Source organism: Lissotriton vulgaris, chromosome 4_1 (genome assembly GCF_964263255.1).
Source record: "Lissotriton vulgaris chromosome 4_1, aLisVul1.2, whole genome shotgun sequence".
NCBI lineage: Eukaryota > Metazoa > Chordata > Amphibia > Caudata > Salamandridae > Lissotriton > Lissotriton vulgaris.
The window spans coordinates 380,263,865-380,278,773 of record NC_141691.1 but is presented as its reverse complement, the minus strand read 5'-3'; the positions used below and the strand labels follow the sequence as shown (position 1 = coordinate 380,278,773).

General features: G+C 42.9%; 1 protein-coding gene across 2 annotated transcripts in view; it reads left to right on the top strand.

The window, feature by feature from the left end:
- The window catches only part of BRWD3 (bromodomain and WD repeat domain containing 3), a 1,253,402-nt gene that overhangs the window by 246,894 nt on the left and 991,599 nt on the right, over positions 1 to 14,909 (top strand). For both annotated transcript variants that reach the window (XM_086918755.1, XM_086918756.1), the window contains 3 exons: positions 301 to 341; positions 11,041 to 11,145; positions 13,569 to 13,722. In XM_086918755.1, the coding sequence (XP_086774881.1) occupies positions 301 to 341; positions 11,041 to 11,145; positions 13,569 to 13,722 (300 nt within the window). The remainder of the gene's footprint in view (positions 1 to 300; positions 342 to 11,040; positions 11,146 to 13,568; positions 13,723 to 14,909) is intronic.

Here is a 14,909-nt window from a genome sequence, read left to right as displayed (position 1 = left end):
TGGACTAAACATGGGAATTCTTATAGGTTTACTGCATGACTCATATAGTTAACTATATTTACTGGCTGTAACAATTTAATGATATGAAATAAAATGTGTTTGATTAACATCTTTCCTGTTAGCTGGCACATATAGGCAAGTATTTTTACTGTTAATGGATTCAGAGAGAATGCCCAAGAACTCTAATTACTGGCAAGTAACTCATTTTTTCAAATGCTGAAATTGTAACTGAGGAATGGATTGTGTCATTAAAATGTTGCAAAGTCACAAATATGACTGTTTCTTTCACTCTTCCAATAGGACAAAGTTGTTGCCATTCAGTTCTGTAACAGCGCAGAGAGGTACGTTTTTATTTGTTTGTTAACAAGCCTGCTTCATCCTATGGTTCATTTTTTTATGAAAGGATAAAGTAAATATTTACATTAACACTTTTTGTTTCATAAACAACTGTTTGAAGCTGTTAATACCCATTTTTGTACAGGGCTCTCGTATACGTACACTTTTAAATATTTAAAGTGCATTTGCCACTAGATAACCTTGAATTTTATTCCACAGCTCTTTTCACAAAATGTTTCTCTATTCTGAGACAATCATTGCAAGTCATGAACTTTGAGTAGTCCGATCTGTTTATAAGTCTCCTTACCACGAAACCCTCTTTTTGCAAATAAAAGGTTTATTTGTTAAGCCAAATAATCCAAACAAAAATAGGACCGACAAATCTCCAAGATGGTATAATAAAGAATGTAGAAAAGCGCGGCTGGAACTAGGCAAAGCCATTAAAAAAGGGTCCAGCACTTGTGTTCGCACTGCCAGGAGCGCGTATAAAACTATTATTCATAAATCCAAGCGCGCCTGGGATGAAAAAAGATGGAAGGAGCTCAAGAGGCAAGTTCCCATAAAAATTGTAAACAATTCTGGGACATTTTGAAATGGGGCTGTGAAGGAAGCCCCGAAAAACCCCAAAATTGGGTAGCCCAGGATGATTGGGTAACTCATTTTAGGCCCCAATATGCCAAAGGACCGGAATTACCGGTAGAACAGAGAGAAGGGATCATATTTACCCCCTGCACGGAAGATGCATTTACTATCATGGACATCCAACACGCACTAGATTCTATCACTCCTGGAAGGGCGCCAGGTATAGATGGTGTCCCAGCTGACATCTTCCTCAATAATAGAGAACCCTGGGGGAAGTACATACTACTACTGGCTAACATGGTAGCCAGTGGATCCCCAATACCTGAATCCTGGAACGGGGCGGAAATAATCCCCGTGTTTAAAAAGGGCGATAAATCGCTTCCAGGCAATTATCGCCCGATCAGTCTAATTGATACCATCCAGAAGATCTATGGCAGACTGGTATTAAATAAGGTCAAAGAATGGGAGCGGGAGATGGACATCTTGACCCACCTCCAAGCAGGATTTAGAACCTCCATAAGCACACTCGACCAAGTCTTACATTTTGCAATGCTCTATTGGAAGGTGGTTCAAATTGGGGGAGGAAGTCTGTATGCTGCCTTCATAGACTTGAGGGCAGCTTTCGACCTTGTACCACGGTCCAATCTCTGGTTTGTCTTAAATGACATGGGCATGCCCCCCACCCTTCTTTCTATGATTATCAAATTACACAAGCATAATTACGCCCAGATAAGATGGGGTTCCCCAGGATATGTTACTAATCAGTTCCCGGTAGAGAGAGGAGTGCGCCAAGGCTGCGTGTTAGCGCCTACCCTCTTCTCTCTCTACATAAACAATGTAGCAAAGACCCTGTTGGAGGCAAACGTTGATGCACCGATCCTAGCAGGCGCTAAGATACCAATCCTAATGTTTGCCGACGACTGTCTTATTATTTCTAAGACCCCAAGTGGTCTGCAAAAAGCGCTCAGGATTTTTGAAACATATTGTACTGACCATGGCCTGGAAATTAATGTCTCAAAATCCAAATTTATGTCTTTTAATCAACACAAGTCATTCAAAGGAAAGGTCTTGATGAATAACCTACCACTAGAGCAAGTAAAATCATTCTCATATCTAGGTGTTACCATTCAACATGACCTACGATGGAATGAACAGATTGACCTGGCTACCCTCAAGCACAGGCAAATCGCAGGGGCACTGACCCGCGAACATGCAAAATCCCTGACAAAACCGATGGCACCTGCACTTAAAGTTTATAATGCAAAGGCCGTGAGTGCAGCACTTTATGGGGTTGAGATGTGGGGACAGGGAAACCTAAGTAAGCTAACAGCCTCCGAAAACAGGTTCCTACGAAATCTTGCTATGCTCCCTCACAGTACCCCCATGGGCCCGGTTCTACAGGACCTAGGCATAAAACCAATTGAGATCATTGCAAATCTCTGTCCTGTATTGTACTGGCGTCGAATATGAGTAACGCCTGAGCTGAAAATATTTGCCGTGGGACTCCTGGACATTATTAAATGTGATGTCTTTCACCAGATAAAATGGCTCTCTGGAATTAGAGCGGTTCTCAGAGAGCTGGGACTGGCGGAAACATGGGATGACCCAACCAATGCTGTATTTCCATCAAAAAAGGTCCTTAAGGGCTTGTATTGGGAGATGATATCTTCAAAACACTTCAGGACCGTCCCCCCACTTTCATTAACAGGGGTGTTTATGGAGTTCAAGGATGAAACTCGTTTCGAGACATTCTGGGACGACATAACAGCCATTGGATAGAAAACTTTATTTTCAATTGAGAATTGGTAGTTTACCTATCAGATCTTTTACATCCAGATGGTCAAACGGTGGAAGTAGCTCCTGTCCATTTTGCCCAGATATGAAAGAAACAGTTGGCAACTTACTAATTGTGTGCCCAGCCTACTCTGCCCCGCGCAGAGTTTGGCTGCGACCTATGGCTAAACTATTAGGTACTCAGAGTGGAACTGTGGCTACTAGAATCATTTGCACAAACCCAAGCCCTGTAATATATATAGCTGTGGCAAAATATCTAGGATGGGCCTGGATTATTAGAAGTAAAAAATGTAAAGGGGTTGGCTTTTGAAAATGCATTTTATCAATGAATACTTGATGTATCTTAAAATTGGTTATTTTTATTACAATGAATTATCTGTTTTAAATTTTGTATAAATTTTAATTCCATTTTTATATAAATTTTTATATGTAGTGCTTTTATGACTATGTCGAATAAAGCTTGTTTGACTGACTGATAAGTCTCCTTACTGCCTTTAACATACTTCTTGTAATAAACCTAACAGGCATAAGGTATCTGACATAGCTTTTTCCCAGTAACCATTCAGGTCTGTAGCCTTTATCATAGGCGGGACACCATAACCAACACTGTCCTACTGCATTAAGCATAAGCTTTGCCCCGTGGCAACCACCAGGCGTGCATGCATTAAATTACTAATATGTACAAACAATGATTCTCGCAGTGCAGGTCTTGGGTCTAAGGGTTTGTCAGTATGAATAACCAGCACTATAAAACCCTTGTCTCCTGTGATATTCTTCGAGATTACATGTAACAGAATATGTGTGTACAGAATTATAACAATCCACCCTGAACAGCCTATGTGCTTTAACATATATGTTTTTATAATAAATAAGTCACGCCTATTGCCTTTATTGCAACTTTTCATAATAAACAAATCAGACCACTAGCCTCTGTCAGAAATGTTCCCAATAAATTAATCAGGCCTATGTACTTGAACATTAACCTACTGAGGCCTACTGTAGTGCATATAAACCTTCCCACAAGGTAGCTATCAGACATACAATGATGCAGTTACAAATATGTATAAAAAATAAATGCATTCAGCAAACTTATATGCAAACCCTCCTAAAAGGGCCTAGCAAGGTATGTCTACTCCTAGTGTTTATTAGAGAGGGCAACTAACACTAAACCCTCTACCTAATACTGGTGTCTTGGATTCCATTTAACAGAATGCTTGTCTACAGGCTTTAACAAAGTGTGATAATACTCTATCCTTAAATGCCTTTTGGCTTTAACATATGATCTCACAATAAATCAGTTCATAATAACAGGCCTGACCTAGATCATCTGACAATGGTTTCATCAGCTTGTCACCATAATACATTGGTGCCTACTATATTGAGCACAAGCTTTCCATAAATCTCATCAAATGGAACACAGCGAGTCTTTCAAGAGCTGCAGACATATTCTACCTAGTGAAAAGCTATAGTTAGGGAATCAACATGTAGGAGTGGTACTTTTTAAAGCTCTTTTTCTGTTGATCACATAAGGTTACAGTACACTCTCAATGAAGACATAAAAATGCTGATAGTAATAAAGTTCTAATTAAAGAGATACATTTAAAAAAAAAACCACAGAAAGCATCTAGCCCAAAACTGGAAGTCACAGCATATAAAATGGATACTTGAGGGCCTCAAAGACAAGAATTTGAAATGCAATAGGTCTCAAATTTGTGAGAGTTTGAACTATTGGTATTGTAAATGACAATGTCTTTTATTTATCTGTTTAGATAATGAACACATAAATACCAGGCATTGTCATTACAATGCCAATAGCTCAAACTCTTGTAAATGCGAAACCTATTTCCTTTCAAAGCAGCGGCCGCCATTATCCCGGACTGCTTGGATAGTGAAAACAAGCATGGCGAGCTGAATGTTGCAGGAAAGCTAGCCGTGCCTGTAATAGTAGAAACTCATTAAAGAAAATAGTGCTTACAGACTAAATAAGACATTCCGCTTGACAACAGATGTAAAAGGGCCAGTCCTCATGGGAGCTTACAAAAGAAGACACGTCGGAACTAAGGAGGGACTAACAAGCATTTTGACAAATGAGAAGCCAGCATTTACAAAGGAAAATGACACAAGCCAATGAAAAATATGGGTAGACAGTGGGCGGAGCTTCCATTTCAAATTTGACCAAACTTGGAATGACGGAGAACACGTTTTTGAGATCTTTAACAAACCTCCCGAAAAATATCCCATTAATTCCATTAAGACAGTACATGGGTCTTAATTCAATGATACATTAGGCCCAATTGAGGCTGTCACTCTATTGGAGAAGGTTTAGGTACTCTGTGGGCCTGGATGACTAATGTGGAGCCCTAGAGGATGTAGCGTCCTTGGACAGTTATGGCAAAATCAAGTGGTACTTCTGTGTCCAAAAGATGTTCGCACATATTGGGCTAGGGGAATACTAGTCCTCCTCGGCATCCCCAGTTTACTTATTCAAGATCACACTCAAGAATGCATTTTGGGACCACATTCATCTTAATGAATTACAAAATGTGCTTGGGGGAATGTTTACTTCCAGTTTTCTAGATTTGAAACTTGAATTTTTATTCAAGCTCTTTTGGGGACTTATCGACCCATTGGTCGCAAAGTCACTTTTCCTTATGTTCCGTTATGGAACATTACCATAATGTCTTTATTAGTAAAATGGAATAGTCTAACCCATGTAAGCCCTGAATGCCCGATCTTTGAGGAGTCAGAGGAATCATTGGTGCATTTTATTTTATTTTGTCCTGGTTCCACCCGCCCAAGGAAGGCATGGATCATACCATTATGAAGGCAATTTGGTTGCCATCAATTTGAGGTCGCTATGTGGCTTCATCGCTCAGATAATTGTCTGTGCCATATCCAAGTATCTTCATCAGAGTTGGTCTATCGGGTGCAGGGCCTTGGAGTAGCTAACAGGATCGGCTTATCTACCTTTCTTTTAGTGTCCCAATGCTTATACAGTGTTAAGTGATTCATTTTAGCTGTTATTTCATTTTATCAATTTTAATTCATTATAAAATACTTCTTTATACATTTTATGGGATGCCTTGAAAGTGCAATCTAAAAGTTTTATCGTAAGACAATCTAAAAGTATATTTTTAGGGCTGCGTTGTTAGGCCTAGCTTTTATGTGTTTTTGTACATTTATTGTATTGGTCTATGTACTTTTATGGTTGAAAAATAACAGACAAAGTATTTTGATGACATAACATGACATCAAAGAAAGCAGCCTAGAGCAGGATGTTGCTTCAAGTCTATTGTGACGACTGAGATGATCACAGCACATACAAACCACCCTCCCTTCCCTTTCTAACATACACACTGCGTGGAGGGTGCATCACAAGTAATCTGACAAAGTGGTCTAGCTCACAAAAGACATACTGAAACTCTGTTTTGCTCTTTCTGATTGGCCTAAAAACATATGTAGTGTGGAGGACAATTTACAGTTAGCAGCATCTGAGCCACATAGCTTGTGCACTTCTGGTCGTAAAACATGTATCCAGAATATTTTGTGCTGGAACCTGATCAAAGAATCTGAATAACTGTCTACTGTCCATGACCAAATAGGGACTACTATTGAAGATGTACCTTGACTTGGTATAGCAGTTGAACCTTTTGCATTTTTGTAAAGGAGATTTGGTAAAGTATATGGATGTAAACTTGCCATGCCTTGAAATAGATGGTGCCTTCACCTGCTATTCCATTGAAGAACTCTTGCCACCACCATCGTTTTTTTTTTTTTTTTTGTTGACTGTTACTCTTGCCAAGGGCTTGGCATAAAGGAGTCTCACCCACCCCACGAATTCCTACCCGAAACCCAACTTTGCCAGCGCCGCGAACAAATAAGACCACTCGACTCGGTCAAACGCCATGGTGGCATCAAGTGACACCAGAGCAGCGGGCTCCTGCAAGGTCGGCGAACGACCGAGGATCCCATGCAGTCGACGCAGGTTGAGCGCAGAGTTACCGCGCGGCATAAATCTAGACTGGTCCGGATGTATCAAGGTGGAGACCACCTTAACCAGCAATTTAGCGAGGACTTTAGGCTCCGCATTAAGGAGGGAGATGGGCCTGTATGAGGAGCAGAGTGTCTAGGGTTTACCAGGCTTATGAATGACGACTATGTTAGCAACCCGTTGGTCATAGGGGAGTTCACCCTTTTTCCTGCTCTCCAGAAACATCGAGCGCACGTAGGACACGAGTCTCTGGGCATGTAGGTTTTACAGCTCAATCGGTATCCCGTTAGGGCCGGTAGCTTTTCCGGACTTCGTGCCTCTTCGTCGTCAGTGAAAGGGGAATCTAAATACTTTCTGTCTTCATCAGACAAAGTCGGCATAGCAATATCCTTAATCATAGCACTATTTTCGTCCTCGGTGTAAGAGGCCGCCGAGGTGTACACCTCTTTGTAATATGTAGCAAACTCCTCCGCCACCTCCTGCGGATCAGTAACACTGCACGCTTCACTAATAGACAACTCAGGCACCAATCTGGAGGCTCTCTCCCCCCTCTCGAGCCAGGCTATCAATTTCCCCGCTTTATCACCATGTTCATAGATCCTGCTCTGTATATCATTGTATTGGGCAACTGCCTTCTCTCGTGCCATACTCTTATACTCATCCTGACGGAGTTTCAAGCGGTGTAGACCGTTCTGATTCGGCGACTACGATATTTCTTTCTCTAAGGACATCACCTCTGTCTCCAGTCTAACAATATCTGCCTGATGTTTCCTTTTATTTCTCGCTACCTGGAACAGAACCTCACCTCTAATAACAGTTTTGTAGGCCTCCCAAATAATCCCTGCAGAGCTTACACTGCCAACGTTTTCACTAAAATATTGATCTGAGAAGCGTATAGTCTCCTTTTTCACACACGGGTCCTTGAGATACCACGCGTTAATGGGGGCAACTTTACCCGCCGACGGACCACTGTAGTCTAGCCACAACCACACGGGAATGATCAGATATACCTCTGCTCATGCACCCGGTTTCCCTGATGTTCACTGCTTCCGAGGCTAGTATAAGAATATAATCTAACCTTGACATGCTACTATGCGCGGCGGAGACGTGAGTGAATTGTTTCTGTGTAGGGTGTCGTGTCCTCTAGCTATCTACCACACCCAATGTTTCTAGAAATTCAGGGAGTCACCTCTGGGACTGACGGAGAGCCCTCCCTGGGTGTCTATCAAGCTCTACATCTAACACTGCATTGAAGTCCCCCCCTACTACGAGGGGGCCCAGGGGGAGCGTGAGTAAGACAGCGCCCAGGTCTCGGAAGGTATCAGATTGCAGGCCAGGCGGTACATATGTCGACAAGAATGTAACTGTCCTACCCTCCAACTGACCGGATACACCCACATATCTGCCCCTCTGGTCCACCCATGTCGATCGAATTTCAAAGGAGAAGGAGTTTTTGAACAATATCGACACCCCTTGAACCTGTGGTAAACCCTGCGTGTGCCACCAATTTATATCCTCCCTTATGCAGTGCCATACATCTTTTGCCAATCAGGTGTGTTTCTTGCAACAACACCACATCTGGGGAGTGTCTTCATATGAACTGATTCACCATCCCCCGCTTGATCCTGCCACCCAGTCCATTGACATTCCAGCTCGGTATCCTCATCCCCAATCCTTTGTTCTTGCGACATTTACCCAATTCCCATGACCGTAATCATCCGACGTGAACATGCACAACTATTCAATGGAGTCAGAAAAATTTAACGAAAACCAAAAACAATAACCCCCAACCCCACCCCACCACCCTGCACCCCTGCATCAGGCCTGAGCCCCACCCCAACTCGCAGTGTGCCTGTCGCCCCCCCACTAATCTAAGGAACTAAAGGTAGTAACAGGGAGGAACCCGATGCCCAGCCCCTCCCTCCCCCTCCTCATTATTATTCCCGAAGTATACACATCTGCTGAGTCCCCCTGAGTGCTACATTAGTCCACTACCCAAGTCCATAAATAAAACACAATTAACGGCGACACCTTCCTCATCCCTGTCCATCTTCCTCCGCTGCGTGCTGGTGCTCTTCGGGATGTTCCGACGCAATACTTTCCGCCCAGTCCGCTGCCACCTCCGGTTTATCGAAGAACCAGGCCTTGCCATCCAATTCCACTCACAGTTTCGCCGGAAAGAGCATTGAGTACCTCAGTCCCTTGTCTCTTAGTTTCCTCTTTACCGGAAGAAAACTCTGTCTCATTTTCTGCACGGCCTGCGCAAAGTCTGGAAAGAAGAAAAGCGTAGTGTTTTCATAATGCAGTGGGCCCGTGGAGCGGGACGATTGCAGAATCGCATCCCTGTCTCGAAAGTTCAGCACCCTGGCGATCATCGGGCAGGGCGGTGCTCCTGGTTTTGGCCGACCTCCTGGCACCCTGTGTGCCTGTTCGATTGTGAAAAACTTGCTGAGGCCTTTTGGCTTCAGATGGTTGAGCACAATATCTTCCACAAAAAGATCGGGTGTTTGGCCTTCTGCTTTCTCTGGTAGACAAATGATGCGTATGTTATTTCGCCGATTGCGCCCTTCGTAGTCATCCAGCTTTCGGCGGGTATCTTCCCGCGCCGCCTGCAGATGCCATACTTCCCTTTGCAACTCCGCCACATCATTCACCAAGCTGGAAGTTTTAATGTCCAGGGCTTTGACCTTTTCGCTAGTTTTGGCGTGGTCAGTCCTCAGTAGGTTGACTTCCAACTTCACAGAATCCAATTTGGCGTCAAGTATGTCCATTTTACCGACCATGGCGGCCTGGATGTTGTTTATCGCCGCCAAGAGTTCTGTCATTGTCGGCTCGACCGGTTCGCTTAGTGAGTCCCCTCCGTGCGGCAGGGTCTTCCTCTGCTCCGAGGGCGACCCCTTGGGCTGAACATATCGGTCTATCTTGTGGGTCTGTACATTTTTCAGCCCTCGCCCTGATCTTGATGCAGGTTTCTCTGCTTCCGGCTTCGACGCCATTATAATATTCACACCTCGCCAAGTGAACCACTTTAGTACCCCAGGGCACCACCGTATCTCCACCACCGACTCTCAAGCCCAGCTCGGAGGGCAGCTTTCAATTATCTTCGCCAGACGTCGATCCAAATTCATCGCATCTTCAGCGAATGAGTTTCGGTTTCGGTTGTGGGCCGCAACTTCCGGTTGGACTATCCGCTGTTGTTCAACTAGAGTCCGGGTGCACGAAGCAACGTGGTCCCCGGATGAGATGGGGTGTAGGCCTCCAAACTCACGACGGCGTTACGATGGGTAGGAATGCTCGATTCAGTCCCAAATTTCACCAGGGGGATCAGCGTCTTTTCCCCTTACCGATTGTAGGCTTCGGGCGTCAGGATTGATTCAGGATAGGCTCGACGGAGGCTCCGGAGCTAAGCCTTCACGCGGCCATCTTGGTCACGCGCTTGGCTCCTCCCCCCACCATCGTTTTAAGGTTGAAGCGGAAGTCCCCTTCCTAAGTTTGAAGCATGCAGTGAACTTTTCCTTTGTCAGAAAGAACAAGGAATTACTTGTCACTTTGTTTGTGTGAAAGAAAGGTCCATAGGAAGAGTACATTCTGTATGGCAAACCTAGGAACTTTAGGTTGCTAGAATTAGATTGGAGCAATAGATTTTCAGGACACACACTTCACATTTCAGTTGTCAGCATTGGAAATTCCTCTTTTGTTGTGAGGAAGATTTATCAGGGTGTATGTTTGTGTTTCATGGATTTTTGAATTGGCTTTTGCCAGGATTGCTCCAGTTTCTCAGTTTTACATGCAACACACTTGGCCCCTATTCCATCTTGCCCCACTGTGTTCTGAGGCAAGGGCGCTTTACCTGACATCTCTACAGAATGAAGTTCGAAAACCCTGTGCAGAATCCCACAGAGGCACCTAATATCGCTTACATTTTTTCTTACCTCCGGGCATGTTCACCTATTTTTCACTGATCTAGTCATTCTCATCAAGGACAGTGAATGAGACCATGTCAATTGTCTGCTTTCTGGCCAAACTCTCAAAATAATGCTATGAGTTAAAGAGTCCACTCTCGTGTTTCCTAATATTTGAACCCACCCATGTAGATCAGGGCAGAAATATTTTATATGGGTATTTAGCATAAAGAACTGGCCCTCTGTGCTCACAATTCACAAGGACTTTATTAGTCTTTTATGGTAATAGCTGATTTTGTGTAGTTAAAAGCATCCTACATTTTAATGATCATGAAGTCGATTGTACATGCACATACTAGTTTTATTATGTTTGAGGGGAATATAGTCCAAAAGGTAAGTAAAACAACTGATATTCTTTTTCATTTTTGTTTTCAGTTTACGTTTCATTAGCGGGAGCAGAGATGGAACAGCACGAATCTGGCAGTACCAGCAGCAAGAGTGGAAGAGTATCCTACTGGATATGACGACTAAAATGGCAGGGTAATAAAATATGAATTTTATATTCTGTATGTTTTTTTAATTTCAATCATCTTATTTTTTAATGCATCATGAAAATTAAGCAGTGTCCTGTCGCAACTTCTGTACACGACTTAGAAGCTTTGGGTTATAGTACATGTTAATGTGACGTTTACTTTACATTACTCATAGGTGTGTGGTAAAAAAAATAAATCCTAAACGAAATGAACCGGCACATGACATTTTCTGGTAAAGTAAGAGGAATATTGTCAGCAAAATTTTGATTGTAGTTGGTATAACATAACTGCATTGTAAATTGTAAAGTACCAAAGGTAAAAGTAGCTGTGTGTGTGTGTACATTTGTGGAATCCAGCAATCCCCTTGAGGAGTGTTATTTTCAATTTTTACAAAACCTTTTGTTTTTTGCTTCTATGTGTCAATGAATTCTCCACCATTGGCTTACTCTAGCCTCCTCCTGTCCATCGTTTCACAAATGACCAGAGCAGCCATCAGCTGCAGGCAGGAACTGAAATGGGATCCCCAGATGAGATCTGCCACTTTAAAAATTGTAATTTGACCTTCTTGTCACCAAACGTTCTCACTCTGATTCTTCCTATTTTTTGACCTTTGTTGGCTTTCTTTTGTTGTCCCCTTTCTGATCAAAATAGCTTCCAAGTACCATTTTGAAATGGCTTCAAATGTCACATCTGCCACTTCTAGAGCAGGCATAAAATGTCACTTAGAGGACCAGTTAAGTGTTGCAGGGTAGTATTTAGGTGGTCCGGGCATAGTAGTGGAAGTCCTGGGAAGTATTTCTTACTACCCTGTCCTCCCACCCCCCTCCCCAACCCAAATGTTTTCCTTAATTAACTCAGCTCCAGTATCTGCTATTAGGTTGGGCCTGTTCTTCCTCCTTGGTACTGCCTAGTTCGGGCAGGGGCCAGGCTCTGTGCCCATCCTCAACCACTGCAAATCCAGCAATTTCACCTGGTGCGCATTTACACACAAAGAAGTCAGTTAGTGTCTCTGAAACTTAAATTATTGAGTTTGGGGATTTGGTTATTCTGGACTGGGTGGCATTGGGCCACTCATAATGGCAAGGAGCAAGATTCCATCTGGAGTTACAACTGCAGGTGGAATACTGTCACTTGTCATCAAGCTCATCTTAGTGGTCAAAGGATTTAGGCTATAACCCCTTCAGGCTTCATCACACGCTTCTTCCCAATTCTTTCTGTTATCCAGGTTTCTAATAACTCTTTCTGAATATGGAGTTTCTCCTGACTATGGGGGATCGAAAAGTATTGCATGCTAAGCCAGTGAATTAGGAGCCTTTCTTTCATGGCCTTAATTGATGACAAAGACTGTGGTGATATGTATTCTGGATCACCCCTATTTCAAAAGACACGTTTTCAATTAGAGTGCAAAAATGATGTCGCTAGTGTAGTCCATCTCCAAAATTCATATTCTCACAGATCCATCTTTAAACCACATTGCCAGTTACTGAGGTGTGTGACCATGGGGAAGGAAGTGAGCCACTTCTTAAAAAAAGAGGTCAGATTTAAGTTTACATTGTGTCCTCTTGCCTTCAACATGAAGTATAAGAGGTAGCCTTTTTCTGCACCGGTCATCAAGGTGTCCAACTCAATGGTATGTTGAGGATTTTTGGGGCCCAAGCATAGCACATTTTGGGGCCCCCTGTTTGGAACAACTTTAAATTGTATTACGTATTCTCTGCTAATTCAACCCCTCTGATGCCAAATATTATTCAGTTTTACTTAAAATTTCAGAAATGCTGTCGCACTCAAACAGATAAAATATGTGTTGCACCCTGCCCCAAAAATCCTTAGGAAGATGCTGGGTAGAGGAGGGAAAGAGGTAGAGGCAAGCAGAGAGAGAGAGGGAGAGCGACTGTGATGAAGAACTTTTCACAGGTGAGATAAAAAGATCATTTCCCAAAGGGGTCCTTGGAATGGGGGGGGGGGGCGGAGCAGGTAATCGCCCACTTTGCCCATGCCGTAAAACATCTCTGTTCTTAAACACAAGTTTTTCTAACATTTGTTCCCAGCCACTAATCTCCCAGAGATCTGTAGAATATATTTATAAGTGTTATCTTTCTGCTCATTTACACTATGTGTACAGGATATTAACCCTAGGTTACCTACATCGGACCAGTTATATGGTCCCTTACCAATCATGTTATTTACCTCACTACTATAGTCCCATTGCTTAGAATCTTAAATAGAGAGAATTGTAACTTCCACTTCAGTCAACAACTCAAACCTTTAGTGAAATGTTTGTTTAGTAAATCCTTCTTCACTTTTCTGTCACACTAACTTTTTATTAGAGTGTTGTATGAAGAATATTTGTCCCCAGATGCACATTAGAACTTTGTTTAAAATGCTGTAATCATTTTAAATGACTATACTAATAAACGTTATTTTCCTTAGGGATAACTTGCCCTTGACTGAGGACAAGGCAGCAAAACTGAAAGTCACTATGGTTGCATGGGATCGATTTGATACATCAGTGATCACTGCAGTTAACAATTTACTGTTAAAAGTGTGGAACTCCTACACAGGACAACTACTGCATAATCTATCTGTGAGTAAATTAGAAGTTCCTGAATGAATATTTTTTCGGCATGCCCGGAAGGTGCTTTTTCATTGTTATTTTTGGTACACAAATATATTAATTTTAAAACTCCTTTAGGTATAAATAAAAGTTGATTTTAAGTTGCTAGATAACCTTGACTGTACAGCTTGATAGGATTAATACTGTGCATGGATAGGACACACAAAACTTGGTCTGCGTATGTTATACACACACACGCATTCTCTCCCTCTCCCCTCTCCCTCTCCCTCTCCCCCCCCCTCTCTCTCTCTCTCTCTCTCCCCCCCCCCTCCTCCCCCTCTCACCCCCTCCAAAATGCGCCATTACACCAAATTTGGAGACATTTTTTAAAACTACATGTTCTGTGAGATCAAGGCGGAGGATCCCCAATGCAGATTCTTTTTTTTAATGATTTTTTTCGTTAAAATAAAATGGCAGTCACCAACTTTTTTGTGTTTTTTAACTCCCAAGTGGGCAGCGTTTACTCTTTACTGAGGAGAAGGACATGTGGCCCCCTCCCCAAGCCTTTAATAGGCGCCAGGGACCCGATTCCTCAATGTCGGTATAATCAGGGGATAGGGGGTGCACATCCACCCTCCCTGAGCCTTCGGCAGGCCCAAACACCTACATCCCTGAAGCCCATGCATTATTATTAAAGGGACCCGCCTCCCCAAGCTTTTGGCAATATCTGGAAGTCTGTGCGTCTGTCTGTGTCTGTGTGTCAGACACCAACCCTACTTCCAAAGGAAGAGGCACAGACTCCGGTCTGTAGGTATGGGGCTGATTTAATGTAGTTACAGGTCACCCACGACACCGCAGTAAAGAGAGAGACACGTTTCGCCTGCACAGCAGGCTTTATCAATCTGAATGGCGCCAACATTTCACAGGTATAAATAGTTTTTGCCCTCCTTCAATCATTGGTAGACATAGAAAACAGATTGTGCAACAACATTCTATGGTGAATATCAAATGAAATTACCCCAGCCCAATTCTTACATGTGTAAGCAATTCGTTAATATATACAAATATCGGCATAATGTGCAATACGTTTGTACATGGTTAAGAAGAAAATAATCTTCTGCAGTATAACACTGGAAAAGACATCTACCCACGGTAGAACCATGTCCTAATGACCGCGAAGGAGCGCTAAATAAATATACTGAAGCGGTGCCAGTCCT